This window comes from Perca flavescens, chromosome 10 (assembly GCF_004354835.1).
Source record: "Perca flavescens isolate YP-PL-M2 chromosome 10, PFLA_1.0, whole genome shotgun sequence".
In the NCBI taxonomy this organism is placed as follows: domain Eukaryota; kingdom Metazoa; phylum Chordata; class Actinopteri; order Perciformes; family Percidae; genus Perca; species Perca flavescens.
The window spans coordinates 8,549,436-8,565,492 of record NC_041340.1 but is presented as its reverse complement, the minus strand read 5'-3'; the positions used below and the strand labels follow the sequence as shown (position 1 = coordinate 8,565,492).

Below are 16,057 nucleotides of genomic sequence, written 5' to 3'. Positions count from 1 at the left end.
AAGACAAATTCCTGCACATTTATTGCACTTGGCAATTAAGGTGATTCTTATTCTGGTTTAGCTGGTTTGCCAATGTATTTATTGGTTACAGAGAAGCAGAAAGCTTGCATAGAGAAATAGGAGGCAATGCTAAAGACACAGTTGACACTATGGAAAAAGAATGCAGCGTTGTTTCACTATAGGCTACTGCACCTGAAGGCATCAGAAGACACTGGCTCACTATAAACACAATTCAAGTTCTTTCACTGCTGGTGGCTAAACACCATAAATCTAAAAGGTACACTTTCAGGATTGATGTAAAGAAGTACTTATTTTCTCATACATGCCTAAGTATTTGGTCTTTTAATAGGTTTCAGCAGCCCAACGGGCATGAAAACTCATCCACACACATAATGACCATGATGCATTTCATTTCAAGGAGGAAAAACAACAATTTAAGTACCAGTGGATTATACATAGCATTCCTTCTTACGTATAATTCAACATTGGCTGAGAACCCAGCGGGTTAGGTGACGATCAAAACTTCAGGTGTATGCATACACAATTATGTTTTCTTGTTCTTAGTACTTTCTTTTGCAAAATAATTATTGTAATATATATAGATACGTGGTTTTTACCAGACAGTGATTGCTTACACCCAGGTTTTGAGTCATTGGAAACGATATTGTTTTAAATTTTGGGGTGTTACAAATCATATTGTATTCTTCCTTTCACTCTGAACACGGAGGTCAGCTGTTGGAAAAAACTGTTGTTGAAAAAATATGATAAAGACCATTTCAGTGTCCATTAAACACCAAGGATTATTTCCTAACATTGCTTCTAATCCACACTTATCTAGCTCAGACAAGCCCATTATACAACCACGCAGATCCCAGATGTGTTTGCACGTAAAACCAGCATCATTGAATGGAAGTGTTAATTTCCAAAATGCTATATGACTATTTTTAGAAGAAACACAATGAAAATGGAGAAGAATACCATGATACAACATAGAATGATTTAGTTATATAGTATTATTACATAGTAATATAAGTTATATAATGCAATATACAGTAATAGAGTGTTACGTAGGTTGCTGCTACTTATTTTTCCCATATTAATGACCGTGATAGACATATGTGATCGAGGACAAGGTTCAGGTGTTCATGGTGGTTTAGAGGTGTTGTTGTCGTGTAAAGAATAAAAGTGCAGCTACTGTCATCCAAAAGTTGCTGTCGCTCTTCATTTGTTCTAGTCAGGCATTTTTAAAAGCAGGTGTCACATTATGGAATAAAACTCTCTATATGTACTTTATTGTAATCAAAGTCTTTCAATAACTCTTGAAACGCACTGTTGCACAAAGAGTGGGAACATTATACAGAATCCACATTTTACAGTCAAGACAGCAGCCGCTCTGTATTCAGGGTTTTTTGCAGCAGTCAAGCTTCTATTTATACTTTTTTTTTTTTTTTTGTGTGTGTTGGAGTTAGCGGTGGAGCACGTGACCAGCAGGGGTAGGTGGGTGGGAAGTGGGGGAATGAGGGTGAGGCGGGTGGGAAGCTTGTAGTGGTGGTGATGGGGAGTGTGTGGGGGGTGCAATATGGCCGCTAGCCTCTTTCTTGCTGATCCTCAGGAGACCATCTGCGCTGGGGGCATTGATTAGAGTGTGTCTGGTGGGATTACATCTTTGCCGTTGCCATGCCAACTAATCAGCTGATTTTTTTTTTTTTTCCCCCCTTCTCTCTGTCTGTCTTTCCATTTCTCTCGCTCTCCTCTCTCTCCCTGGTTGTCACAGCAACGAAATATGGGAGAAGCATAAGGGCCCCGGCAAGCGGCGAATTCAGCTAAAGGGGCGAAAAAAATGTTTCGCTCTCTCTCTCTCTCTCTCTCTCTCTCTCTCTCTCTCTCTCTCTCTCTCCTCCTCCTAATTGGCAACTCTCTCTGACCTGAAGTTCTTTTGTCTCTGGTGTAAACACACCCCTCTCCAGATTACATTTATTTTCACATTTTAGAAATAGCTGGATGGTTGAGAGGCCCAAGGACAGATGCTCTGAATAAGGGAAGCGAGCAGAGTAAATATTGCTAGCATAATAGCTCGCTCCATTCTACAAAGTCCTTGAACAAATTCCAAAACTGAGCCAAAACCCTTACAGCATTTTTTTTTTTTTTTTTTTTTAATCAAAATCACGCCTGGCCAATAATCACTGATTTCTTTTTTGTCTGCGTCAAAATCAGTGGCGGCCGCCTGCCAACCTGTTAAAGATTGCTGGAAAAGATATCAGGCTGAGCAGGAATGTAAAGTAACGCTAACTATGTGATCTTTGTCCAGGTTTGTACAGAGGGTCGTTTAATACTGGAGTTTGCCTTCGATGATCTGATGAGGATCAAGACGTGGCACTTTACCATCCGGCAGTACCGAGAGCTCATCCCCCGCAGCATCCTGGCCATGCACGTAAGTGTGACATCATTAACACGCGACAAAGCCCCTCAGATCTGCCCATTTTAGGTTTCACTTTTTAAATCCTAACGAGGGTCTCTGCACTCTGCCAAGACACTTTTTAGAAGCTTTTATGAGCATATGAAATTTAAATGCCAACAAAGCAGTTTGGAGGGATTCTTGCAAACCAATTTATTTGCAGACATCAAAGGCCACCGAGGATAAAAAAAAAAAAAGGGCCCTTGTCTGAAAAGGGAGAGAGAGAGGGGGGAAAAAAACAAGGTTGAATGAATTATCTGCTTAATTCCACTAAGTGTAACACACATTTAGTCACTGGAGCTGTGGAGTGAAGCTGGAGCTAGACTTCTATTTTCAAATGGTTTTGATCTGAAGCTGTTGACAGGTGTTTCTATTATTTTGTCCACCCCATGTTCTATCAATGAGGCTATGCTACTTCTCTGTACAGTATATCCCGATCCAAAAGCACCACATTTTACATGTTGGTCTCAATACCTTTCTCTATCTCTCGTTTCTAAAATGTAGAACTTGAAGCAGTATTTTATCTATCACATGATTCTTGTGATGTGGTATGTTCATGGTTAAATGCACTCATTATAAGTCACTTTAGATGAAAGCGTCAACTAAATTAATGTAATGTCTCATGTCTGAATAGGCGCCAGAGTCACGACTGCAATCTTACGAGGTCAGAACAACTAGCATACCCGCTGCACTTCATACTGCACAAGTCTAATTTTGGTGCCGTTAGATTAACGTAAAGAGTACGGCACAAGATTTAATACACAAAGACAAATTAAATGTGAGAAACTGAATCTACTTTTTCGTTCACTTGATCAAAATAATTTTCCCAAGTATCATCTATACCATACTCAAAGAAAATAAAATCAATTTCATGAACCATAAACCACTTTGAATGAGCAACTTTACGTTGTTATGGGGATTATTCTCAGTCAGCTTTCAACTTAAAAGAATATCCAGCAAAAGACTTTATTATACAGCTTATGAGCAAATAAAAATTCCGAACTTGAGGTCGATTTTATAAAAAGGCAGCGGAGTTTGGTACCTAATAAATGATGAAATTGATGAGTAACTGTATTAGTAGGGCGGGCGTCCATCCATCGCGCTCAAGATCATCATTGATGAAAGCTTTAACTGCAAGATAAGTGTTAAAATCCATACTAATACGTTTTAATTCCTTCAGCTGATGCAGCCTTTGAGAGAACAGAAAACACCTTGCTTATCATATCCTAACACTTTTTAACTCACAGCTGTTTTACAGCAGCGAAGACACCTCCTCTCTTTCCATGAATGTCCTGTCATGTTTGAAAAAAGCCGTAGGGAACAATTACATAAAAGCCAGCAATGTCTCAAGTGACAAAAGCCATTACTTTAACAGATACATGAAGCCAGCAATGGAAAAGGGCTTTGGTAAGAAAATTTGAAAAAAACAATAGTTTATAGTACTAGCACTGATATTCAATCCAGTTTATATGCATGCAGTTCTTTCCATTTGATTGATGAATAAAACAAGATTTATTCCAAGTATTTTCCATTTACCCCCATGGACCTAAAGGTGTGTGTAAAAGGCAGCTTCGTCTGTATAGCCGGCTTCTTTTTTGCCCAAATCTTCATATGAATTTCACTCACCAATAAATTGGCCCCTCTGGGCATTCACACTAATTCCTAGAGACTGGGATATTGTGGGGTATTGCAGGTCCTGGCCAGATCTTCAGTGATTTGTGTGCGAGTGTGAGTTCAGTCTTTTGATCGTTGCCGGGACTAATGAAAGCAGATACGGACACATGGGAGTCAGAACCGGAAAGTTTGAATGTGCAGATACTAGTACAGATAGTAGCCACTGTGAAATGCCCAGGTTTTGATGTGAGCTGAACTACTGCTGCACTTCTTTTTTTTTAAGAGGAACTGTTGGACTGGACAAGAAATAAAGTTCTTATTTTAGTTTTCAGAAGTTTATAAAGAAGCAGCCTGTGTTTGATATTATTATGATAGATGCTAGAGGTGTGTTACTTATTGTAAAAAAAAATGCAGCGTATTTCTACTTTAAGTAATTACTACATATCATGAGAAGACAGATTAGGTGTTTGTTTCTGCAGTTCCTGAAACATCCACTAGATCCTGAAACATCCACTAGATCCTGAAACATCCACTAGATGCTGACTCATCTGTGTTGAAGTCAGAAACAAAATTGCCAATCGATTTTTATAAAATAAAACATTTGGGTGTCAATCGTTTTTAACTTATTCTTACATTTGTCTTGACAATGGCTTTAATAGTGCTTGTTGGCAGCCAGCAGCAAAGCTCTGCCTCCTTAAGTCCATTCAGAAACCTTTAGTTGATGTTTGTTTTAAGTTAAGGTTAATTATCCATAAAAAAGCAGTGGTGGAAGTATTCAGATCCTTAAGTACAAGTAACAATACCACAACTTGAAAATCTATTATTTTATAATGTTTTAAAATCATAATTGGCAAAGTAACTTTTTTACTTTAGCTGTAAAATAAATGTACAGGGGTGTGAATTGTAATGGAGTAGAAATATAAACTAGCAATAAAATGTACCTCAAAACTCTACTTAAGTACAGTCATTGAGTAAATGTTCTTCTTACTTTACACCACTTCAAAAAGGTTCATTTCCTTCTTCGAGGGGTGGTAAAAAATACACAAAGACGATAAAGAAATACACACAGATAAAACTGTGGAAGTTAATCCTCCCAAACATCTGCTACTGTTCACCCTGCCACCCACACATACAGTATGCATTCCCTCGTACACACATAAGGTAGAGCAGTAGTGTAGAATTCAAACTGTTACATATCGATACATTCAGATTTATGGCGATAAAGCATTTACAAATAATGCAGCAAGATGCAACAACTGTCAAACACATAAATAGCAGCATTAATACAGTCTACAAATATATATATATATATATATATATATATATATATATATATATATATATATATATATATATATATATATATATATATATATATATATATAATATAATAGTATTATTAGGAAAATGTACTCAAAGTATCAAACCTATTTGTTATGCTGACAAACCGCCCCTGTAATCATTATATGCTGATGTATCATATTATTTGATTATTTTTACTGATGCATTAATGTAGAAACAGCATTTTACTAGATTAAGCTGGAGCAAATGTTAACTACATAATATACAATTTGGTACTTTAACCCCTAAACAATGGGTTATATTTTATAAGATGATCATGATTTTTCGAATGTAAAATCTTAGTATGCAAGGTCACTATAAAATAAAGAATGCAATATTTCCTTCAGTATCATAAAATTCAATACAGTACCTCAAATAGTATCAAAAAAGTACCTAAAAATGTGTACTTTAAGCCCATTGCTTGTATTTAGTTAAATTGCACCACTGTTGAGCAGCATCTAGACTTCTCTACCATTAGGGTTAATGTGCTGTAGAGCTCCTCACTGTTTAAACATCTTATTTGGACCATTGCCGAGCATCTTCCAATCGGAAAGTGTTTTCGTAGAGTTTGTACTCGGTTGTTTGTCTGTCTTTGGCCTTTTGAACTAAGTGTCTGTGTCGTTCCTGCGACATATGTGCCAGCATTTACCCGTGTTACTTCACAAATTGTTGATACATGGCTGCCCCGGTGCTGCCAAGAAAGATTCCTGTACAGTGCATTTAGACTAATTCTACTTGATGAGTAAAGTAATTCAGATTCTGATCCGCTGTCGGCCAAATAATGCACACAAATTCAATTCTCCTGTCACTCCGGTTGGTCTGCTGACGGTACAGACAAACTATTTTGATTCCCTCTTGACTTTCTCCACACAGAGATGCGACTGGAGATAGAATTATGCATTTTTCATGAGGCGGTGAATGTGAGTGTGCTCACTGCTTCTCCTCAGTCTGGGCTATGTTTTGCTCTTTCAATACCTACAGCTTTTTATGATTTTACTGCCTATTTTTGGTGCGGCAAACAAGCTTAATGAATAGTCTTTTTTTCAATCAGATGTCCTTCTATAATTGCTACTTTTGCTTTGTTCTCATGTAAGATTCTTTACTCCTACACATACTGTATAATCACAGGGATTGCATGCGTTTTCTGTTTTGCAATCAATTAATTTTCTTCAGCACTTGATGGTGGTCAGTTCTTTTATGTGAATGATGCAACTGTCAACTGGAACACATCACGCTGTCACATCACGAATAGAAAAAGCACAATACATAAAATAAAAGAGTGGGTTGCATCTGCATATTTTTATATAGTTTTTGCAACAACTTAACATTATAAACAAATTTTCCCTGCTGCCCAGACCCTACATATATACACTGAGCAACATCATCAAATCCAGTGTAGATATGAAATTGAAAATTTAAATGGAATGGCAAAAAAGTATCGATTAATTAGCCTCACGGTTTGACAATATTGTGAAACGAAGGCCTAAAATACTTCCATTCAGCTTCATGGCACAACTGCGATAACAATGTTTAAGTAGTTGCATTCATGACTCGAGGGTGTGAATGTGTCAAATGTGCATTATCTGATGAATGCCAATTAGCCTAATTGCCTGTAGATAATTAGTTTATTCGTAGTCAGTTGAATGCAAACATAACAAAAAAAAAAGATGTACAAATGAATAGTTTATATATGCATTTGTACTTCATTTTCCTTTTCTGCTGCTGACTTCAGGCACAAGACCCTCAGGTGCTGGAACAACTGTCCAAAAACATCACTCGCATGGGCTTGACCAACTTCACCCTCAACTACCTCAGGGTAAGGACTCTGTGCGTGTGTGCGTGTGTGCGTGTGTGTGTGCGTGTGTGTGTGTGTGTGTGTCTGTGTGTGTGTTTGTGTGTCTGTGTGTGTGTGTGTGTGTGTGTGTCGCTGACAATGTCTATGATTGTCATTCTGCTTTTGTTTTTGTTCTCATCTCTTCACACTTTAATGCACACAAAGGAACAATTCTTGTCCATTTTTAAATTAAGTATTTCATGTTGCTCATGCTTTCTAACTCAATTTCTCTATCTATATTTACGTGTCATGTTATGTTAGACAGGATAGAGATGTTTTTATTATGTAGAATATTCATGTTCTGTCATATTTAATATGTTCCTTAGCATGATTACAGTTTCTGCTCTGCAGTAAATCTGTAATGTTTTATTTCCAATGTTACATTTACAGGTGTATTCAGTGTTTGAATATTCAACTTTGAATAAGATATGCTTTTTTACATTCACATATTAACTCTTAAGTTTAGTTAGGGGTCATATTGTGACTGGATTTAAAAGCTTATGCTTTTATTTATGTGCTGAACACGGTTTGAAACCTGAGTGTATAATATTAAAAGTGCAAAGCATCAAAACAAAAAATATAAGCACTTATTTCTTCTTTACTCTCTGCATATACATGATGTTCTACCTGACCGCAGCAATATAATTTACGGAAATAGGAAGTATAAGCCGGCTGAATACATTAGTGATTATTTCACAGGGTTTTGTTTGTGTTTCTCGACGCCACAGTTGACTGACAGCTACGATTTCCAAATGGGAGAACAAGAGCGAGCGGGAGAGAGATGGGGAGAGAGAAGAATTAATTGGATACAGAAAATTAGCATAACATTAATGAACGCTCCCTGTTGAGACTCATAATTGTGAAATGGCGCGCGAATCAGGGAACGGCACCTCCGCTGCTTATAATAACTGAGTGAAGAAAGGCACAGAGAGGGAGAGGAAGCAGGGTGGCTGTTTTTGTTTTCCTATAACAATGATTTTCTATACAGAAAGCAACTGTAATGCAGCTGAAAGAGAAAACATAATTCAAGTATCTGTAATTACATACTAAAAGATTTGGCTTCTGTTCATTCTTTATTTTGGTGATTCAGATGGTCAGTGCTTAGCAAAACGTAACAATGAAACAAGGTTTAAGCCTTTATTTCTGTTTGCTGACAGCATGCATTTTATGAATGTATGTGTCTTAATAGACCCAGCTTTGTTTTTGAAGAATGTTTAGTTTGTCAAAATGACTCGCATTGCCTCAGTGGTCTAAACCTGAAATAGTTCACATAAATCCTTTTTCTTTCATTTCAGTAATAATGAAAACACCATAAACATTATAATACAATACATACATTATTTGACTAGTTTAAAAGCAATGTTATTTACTTTATTGAATATGCATTTTAAGCATGTGAGTTTACAAAGAGTGCCAGGTATAAAGAGCATCAACAAGACATTGAATTGAAGGGTTAGGGTTAAGGATTTTGTGATTTCATTGTATCCTGTAAAGCAGTGGTTCCCAACCTTTTTGGCTTGTTGTGACCCTTAAAACAAATCAGTGTCGACTTGCAACCCCTCATTGATTAATAGACTGCTTCCCTTGGATACTATTTTGAGGCCTGAAGAGATAAAACTTCACGATATTTCACAGGAACAAAGCAAAGATTGCAGAAAGGTCAGACAGAAAAAAATCATCTCACGATTCCTTAAGTTTCATCTTCCCGATCCCCAGATTGGAAAACACTGCCGTGCATCCACTGTTAATCATCATATCACACACTTTGCATATTATATTTTACCCTACTGTTATCCAAGGATGTCAAAGTAAAATATGCCCTTTCCTCACATTAAACTGGCAATAATGTGTCTCTGGAAAAGGCCTTCCCCAGCGTTTATCAGTCCTTCCAAAAGAGACGGACGGTTTCCTGGCTCAGAGGTTACAACCGGCCTTTCTCTTACTCTCACAAACACACTGTCTCTCTTGTTTTTCATTTGGAGTATTTAAGCCTTTCCATGTATTGGAGCTGCCGGCTTCCTACTATTCAGCCTGAAAATAGCCTTTGTTTTCAGGCTGAGAGCCAGGGCTTGTTGGCTGAGCTGAGGGATATTACTGTGTCAGGAGGGAACTATCAGAGGAGAACATGGGATTAGTCTGCTACAGGGATGTTCACTTTACCTCGAGCTGCATGGCATCAAAACACTGCCATCCTAACACAGGGAACAGACATTACTATGTTTATGTAGGGTAATTTGGTGTAAGCAGCTACGGTTGTTAGAATGCCTAGTTTGAATCCCAGGACTGGTGAACATCCCTGGTTTGAATATCCATCATGTTAAAACATTTCTGCAAGGATTTCTGCAGAAATGATTTGTACAAAAGCCTACACACCTGTTTATTACATAGTAGTAGGTAATAGATACAGTACATGATACAGTACACAGTCTCATTCAAAGTTGTCCCCTTGTTTTACATCTTACCCCCGCGTTGCTGTACAGTACGGCTGAAGAAAGGATGAGCATGTTGATTAGAATTGACATCAGAAATGTAGGGGTGGTGGGATGCTGAAGGTCAGATGAGATCATTTGAGCATGCAGAGAATGATTAACAGACTCCTTTGTCTCAGTAACGACTGTCAAAGTGCCCTTGAGCAAGTTAGTAAACCCACACCTCCTTTCACACCACTAATTGTCGACCTTACATCACACTCTAACTGGGAAACACTAACAGCAACTGCTTGCCTGGTCCCCCGTACAACTGTATGTAGGGTTAGGGTTAAAAACCTCAACACCTACCTAATTTACTGTATGTTTTTATATGTTCTTCGTGGTCTTTGTCAGACAATGTTTCTCTTCAGCTTTGGTTTCTTTTAACCATGAAGTGTTTCCTAATCTTAACTAAGTCATTTTTGTGCCTGAACTTGATTTTTTAGGAAACTCACATAGATATTTTTCAGTTAAAATATGTCTACACCGGTGCCTATATATCGACAGTACTGTAAGCTACTATCATTTCTAATAGTGATAGTTCTACATCTATCAGGGGGGAAAGCGCAGTATGGGGTCCTTACAGCCAAACAAGATGGGTGCTCATGAAAATACCTTACTATTTATGTGCCGCCGTTAATTGAAAACTGCATTTGAACATTAGTGAATGAGGTTAAAACCTTCCTGCCATAACAGATGAATACAGACAAAATATGATAAGACACTACGCAAAATATCATAGGAAACCATCTCAAAAGTTTGCGCTGCTCATGATAATTTAAAAAAAAACAAAAGATGTTGTGGGTTCCAGGGACTGGGAGAGGTGGGTATAATGGTCAACTTTTTCAAAGATAGCGAAAAGTCTGAAAGAAAAAGAAAAGACGGGCAGGTTGCCTGGAGTTTGATCCTAGTGTTACCCTGTGATTGGTTCAGCAATAAGACAGCACTATAACTGTTGAACCACTGTCCTCTGACTACACCAACAAGCATTTGGATGGTTGCTGCTATTAAAGAAAGAGGGGGGCTGACCAGTAATGTTATCCAGATGTTATCTGGATAAACTAAGCCTGATGTATTTAAAATGACAGGCTGACCCCTGGTTCCTCTCACTGCAGATCACCAGAGATTTAGAAGACAGAATATTGTACTTTTAACTGGAGAATATTGTTGCAGTTCAGTGTGGGAACAAGGGACTGTTTTGGTTTTTCCAATTACGTGTGTATTGATGCATCAATGTGTCATACACATGTGAGTTGTAAACAGCTCAACAAAAGCTGCTCATATTAAAATGCATTGTCCTGCCCATCTTTCTCTCTATCCGTCTCCTCTCTAAAGCTCTTGACAATAAACCTGTTTTTAAAGGCACTTATTAATAGTGTCTATAAAAAGATTTATTGCACAATTAATCACTCAAAGTCAGTCTATGGGTGATTAATTGCGCAACAGACTGTGTTTTTATGGATGTTGTTTTGCTTTACCTTGATAAGAGGCAACAGCATTGGACAGGACACTGTTCTCTCATCAGATGTTAAATAAATCTGCTTCAACTGAAAGTGTGGTTTGTCCTGTTGTGTCAGCAGTTGTGTGTCATCCTGGAGCCCATGCAAGAGCTCATGTCAAGGCACAAGACCTACAACCTCAGCCCCCGGGACTGTCTCAAGACATGCCTATTCCAAAAATGGCAGAGGATGGTAGCCCCACCAGGTAACTATTGTTAAAACACATATCTTTACTGCCCGTGTGCCTGTTCAAAGAAGCAGCTCTGGATAGGGTTTCTTCAGTCAAACCCAGAAATCTAAAAGATTATGAAAAGTGCTTTTCTGGTATTCTCTCATTCAAGATTTTCAGATAACTTGGGATAAACCTGCTTCTCTGAGCAGGCACCCAGAAATAAGAAGCTCTTGTCCAAAACGGGGTCAAATGACAACAGAAAGACATCTACATTTTCTAAAATGTTGTGGATCAAGTGTTAATGGTTTTCTCTACTGTGGTCTAACTGACTTCCTTTCCTTAAAAAAACGTTTAATTCTGTACCATCACTCACTTTGTAGGAATAGGAATATATTTTCTCAGAGTGTGTTTTTATTGCATCATTTATGTTTCCAAATTTGCCATTATATGTCTTAATCCCTTAAATATGTTTTGCCTGTCAGGTATTTGAAATTAATCAGAATTCAGGGCTGCCTCCTGCATCTCAACCTCGCCAATCTTAACGGGCCTCTCAGCTCTCTATGATTGATGTTTTAAGGGTGGTTTCTGAAAAGTACCAGGCTTAAATTGGCTGTGCGGTCTTAAGCTGGAGAGAAAGAGTAAGCCGAGTTTTTTTGGACACATCGGAGTGGCTGCAAATTACAGCAATGCTTAGCGAGGCGTGACGAGATGTCTTTAAAAACCAACACCAGTCAAAAAGCCTTTGACTCAGACCTGTGTAACTTTAATTAAGAGTGCCGGGTGTAATCAGACTTGTAGATCCAGCTCCCCGGCCAGCGGCTCCCCAGTGTCGACGACGTTCTTCAAAGAAAAGAAGAAAAAAAAAAAAAAAAAAAAGGGGAAAAAAAAAAAACATGGAAAGCATTTTATGAATATAAAGTCTGAGGAGAAAAAAAGCTCTTGTATTGAGGATTAATTGTCCTATGGAAAGAGATCTTAATATAAAGTCCTACATTGGGTTTTAAATCATATATGTGTGATTCATGAGAAACGGCTTCATGTGTAATGTAGTTTAATATAATATACAGCTTTATCGTTTTATTGATTTGATCTTTGTGCTGGTTTTTGATCCATAAGTTGCTTCAGGGTAACATTTAAAATTGTAGGCATAATAAGTATAATACTTTCTTTAAGTCAGGCCTCCTCTATGTGTTTTTTAGGGTCATTTTATGCCATCTATCTATATATATTTTCACATGAAGTTTGCCTGAAGTTTGCAGTCTAGCTGGAAATGCGGTTTTCCCTCACTGGTGGCGTGTTATTCCCCTTTTCCTGCAATTCTTCTCCAGCTCGGAAACTGGTTGGGATTTCACCAGGAAGGAAGCCACAGGCACATTTATGCTCTGATAAGTCCTTTTGGTGGAAATGGAAGTGATTTTAGTGCGTCACCGGTTCAGCATTGAAGGAAACCAGTCGGATAACAGAAATGATTGTCTCTGACAATAGGCCCGCTTTTTTACACACACGTTCGTCAAAGTCAGGAATCAAAAGAGAAAAGATACTGATAAAAAATCCCCTTATTGTTTTGCCTCTGATAGTTTTGGTTTTGTTTGTATCACGAGTTGCTGGTTGTTGTAACTGAATATGAAGGCTTCTCCCTCAGTGTGATTAGCAATAACCTCGAAAAATGTATTTCATTTTCAGACATCTGTTTGAAGATCACAGCAGTGTTCTTTTGTCTCCCTCGAGATTAAAGGAATGATTTTCTAACAAATGTTGGCAGAATTTGCTAAACCATGTATTCATAAATTATGCACGACATAGATTATTTTGTAAATACTAGAAACACCAATATCTCTATTTAACCTCTGTCTGTACTTTATATCTTTTTTGATAATAATGTTTTCACTTGTGATTTAATTACACCTTCAGGAATTATGGAGAACTCATAATTGGAAAAAGATTTTTCACCTAAGTACAAGTTTTCCAGTGGTGTTGAGTAGCATCTACAATTGTTTCTCTTCATTTTCTCTGTTGTCATCTCTGGTCTCATTCTGTCTTGTTGAGATTAATCAATCACCTGAATAAAATAAAACTGATTTTGGCTCCGGTTTCAGCTGGACACCCACAGAACTTCAAAACGGAAATATTTCCCACAAATCACAAAAAAGGTATCTTCTCTCTTACACTGTCTGTAGTCTTAGAAAGCAGCATTTTATTTGCTCACTGGCCATACCATGAAGTATATGTTTGTGTGCAAGTTCATATGCATGTTTCCAAATAGCACTAATACCTGAAATACAACAAATACATGTTACATGTGCCAGACTAATGCATGTAAAAGCATAATTCTGAAGCACTGGCTAAAACATAATGATCAGAACGAAAACACACTCGTGCTCGGCAGATCAAATCTGCAGTATTGTAACAAGAATGGATACAGTATAATAACATGTTCAGTAAGACAAACAGGAATGTGCTTTCTGCCTCAGCAGAGCAGTTTTAATCTGGCTCATGCTATTGAGAAACATAGCAATCGGTGCAGCACCAGAATCATTAACACATTTACATTACGTTGAGCATCAGGGTCCATTGTTGAGCATTTATGCAAATGGGACAGGGGTTATTTCTTACTAGTGCATGTCTTTGGAGATGTCAACGCTCGTGCGGGTTCAACCTTTGAAGAAAACAAAGCATGGATCAGTGTAGACTAGTTGCTCTTGTCTCTGTAACGTGTGTGTGTGTGTGTGTGTTTGTGTGTGTGTGTGTGTGTGTGCGTGCGTGTGTGTGTGTGCGTGCGTGCGTTGTGTGCATGTAAACAGGCATTTTGCACAATTCTGTCCGCACGCCTTTGTGTCTCCACGTACAGTATGATGCTATCTGTCCGAGTCTCTCTACTGTATGACCTATAACACACAAACACTCCACACTGCACACACCCCTACACCTTGTCTCCGTCTGTATGCATTATGTTCTTGGCATTGCCTCTGTTTCTCTTTGCTGGTCGTGCCAAAGCTGAGCCCGCCCGACAGACAACCACGAAGAGGAGGAAACGGAAGAACTCAGCGAGCAGCGCCAACAGCGCGGGCACCACCGCCAGCAAGAAACGCAGCCCCGCCACCAACTTCAGCCTCTCCAGTCAGGTACCTGTAAGCATCAGCTCGGTTTGCCTCCTCTTTTATTTTTTTTCTATAACTCCACATGTATGTTTGCAAGGTTACACACAGGCACGTGGCATTCATAATGGTATTGGAGCTACAGTATTAGGTTTAATTTATTTGCACAAAAGAAAAACAGGAGGGGAGGGTAGAAAACAAATCCGTGCAGTGAGACAAAGAAACCTCAAGGGATTTGTATGAAAACATGTCGCCCTGAAAGACAAAGAGAAAATTCATATATAATAAAGAGTGACACAAACGACTCAAAACCTCAAAGTAGAAATTCGTACAGCAGCTAAATTCATAAACAGCCAGTAAAGAAGGTGAATAAGTGTTCCTTTGCTGCAGGTAGTATCGTATCACTAACTCAAGATTTTTCCTTAGTTAAAAAAAAGAAAATTATGAAGCCTACTTTGTTTTATTAAAATCAATTTACAACTAAAGAACAGAAATTAATCAAGCCCATAAAACTCAGTCACAGTTTCCAAAACTGTGCAAATACTATGTTTTCTCAGCATTTTCTTGTTACAGATGGTAAGTACTACTGTCATCAAAACAAGTGCTGTAATAAACCACACATCTGTCCATGAAGACACAGTGATACAGCTGAGCTCCTTATATGGTGCTGGAGTTGCAAAATGGAAGGGAAGAAGAAAATACGAAGAGGTTTACTTCCTTAGTTTTTACCAGTTTCTTTCCAAGTACTCTACATGTACTTCAGAATATGTATGTGTAAAAAAGACCCAGCTGACCCCGTTGCTCAACCAAGTGCCCGTAGCCTAGAGGTTTAAAAAACAGTTTTGAATCTCGGGACCAAATGGGAAAATGTGGGTGGGTAAAGTGACACTCTGGCCTCTCTCAGCCACCACTGTTGTAAATGCCCTTGACCAAGACAATGAACTCACAACTGCCCAGAGGACCAGTACTGTAGCAGAGTTTACTTGTATTCAGAAGCTCTGCATGTCTAACTGCGTGTCAATCACTGCTCATGCACACACATTCATTCTCCCTTGTGGGGGGAGGGGCTTAGGAGACCATTGTGGGCTTTAGCGGAAAGGAGGGAGGGACTGAGAAGTTGTCAATGTTCAAATTTTTTGGCTAAGTCCTGGATCTTTGCAATCCTGCCTACGGCACCTTTAACAAACTGTTTACTGTAGGTTGATTTGTAAATCTAAATAATAATTTTGTGACTAAGAAAATTAGTTTTATCCATTGTTACCCACAAACTTCAAAACTTGTTAAATAATCATTTGTTGCTATTCTTTATATGTCCAGTATAGGGCTGGGTATAATGGGTTTAAAAAGTCCAATATCAGTACTAATACCACACCGATACCAATGCTACTTCAGTACTTTATTCGATACCCATCATGTGAATGGAAGCATCTTGGTACGCTGAACTACCAACTCCTTAAAATGCACCACCCTAGCTCGACTTCACCACGCCACAGGATGTATGGGTTGTAGCTGGGCCAATCACACGTCGCATTAGATCGATAACGTGATTTTGATTGGCTGCAAGCAAAACCATGCAAAT

At 38.3% G+C, this 16,057-nt stretch overlaps 1 protein-coding gene across 6 annotated transcripts in view; it reads left to right on the top strand.

The window, feature by feature from the left end:
• ldb2a (LIM domain binding 2a) overlaps positions 1–16,057 on the top strand; it is a 92,847-nt gene that overhangs the window by 69,244 nt on the left and 7,546 nt on the right. Inside the window, exons 4-8 of one of the 6 annotated variants that reach the window (XM_028590089.1) lie at positions 2,309–2,431; positions 7,143–7,226; positions 11,293–11,416; positions 13,480–13,533; positions 14,378–14,505. In XM_028590089.1, coding sequence (XP_028445890.1) covers positions 2,309–2,431; positions 7,143–7,226; positions 11,293–11,416; positions 13,480–13,533; positions 14,378–14,505 — 513 coding nt within the window. Of the gene's footprint in view, positions 1–2,308; positions 2,432–7,142; positions 7,227–11,289; positions 11,417–13,479; positions 13,534–14,365; positions 14,512–16,057 lie in introns of all 6 variants that reach the window. The other 5 variants (XM_028590088.1, XM_028590084.1, XM_028590087.1 and 2 more) reach the window with 5 other exon arrangements.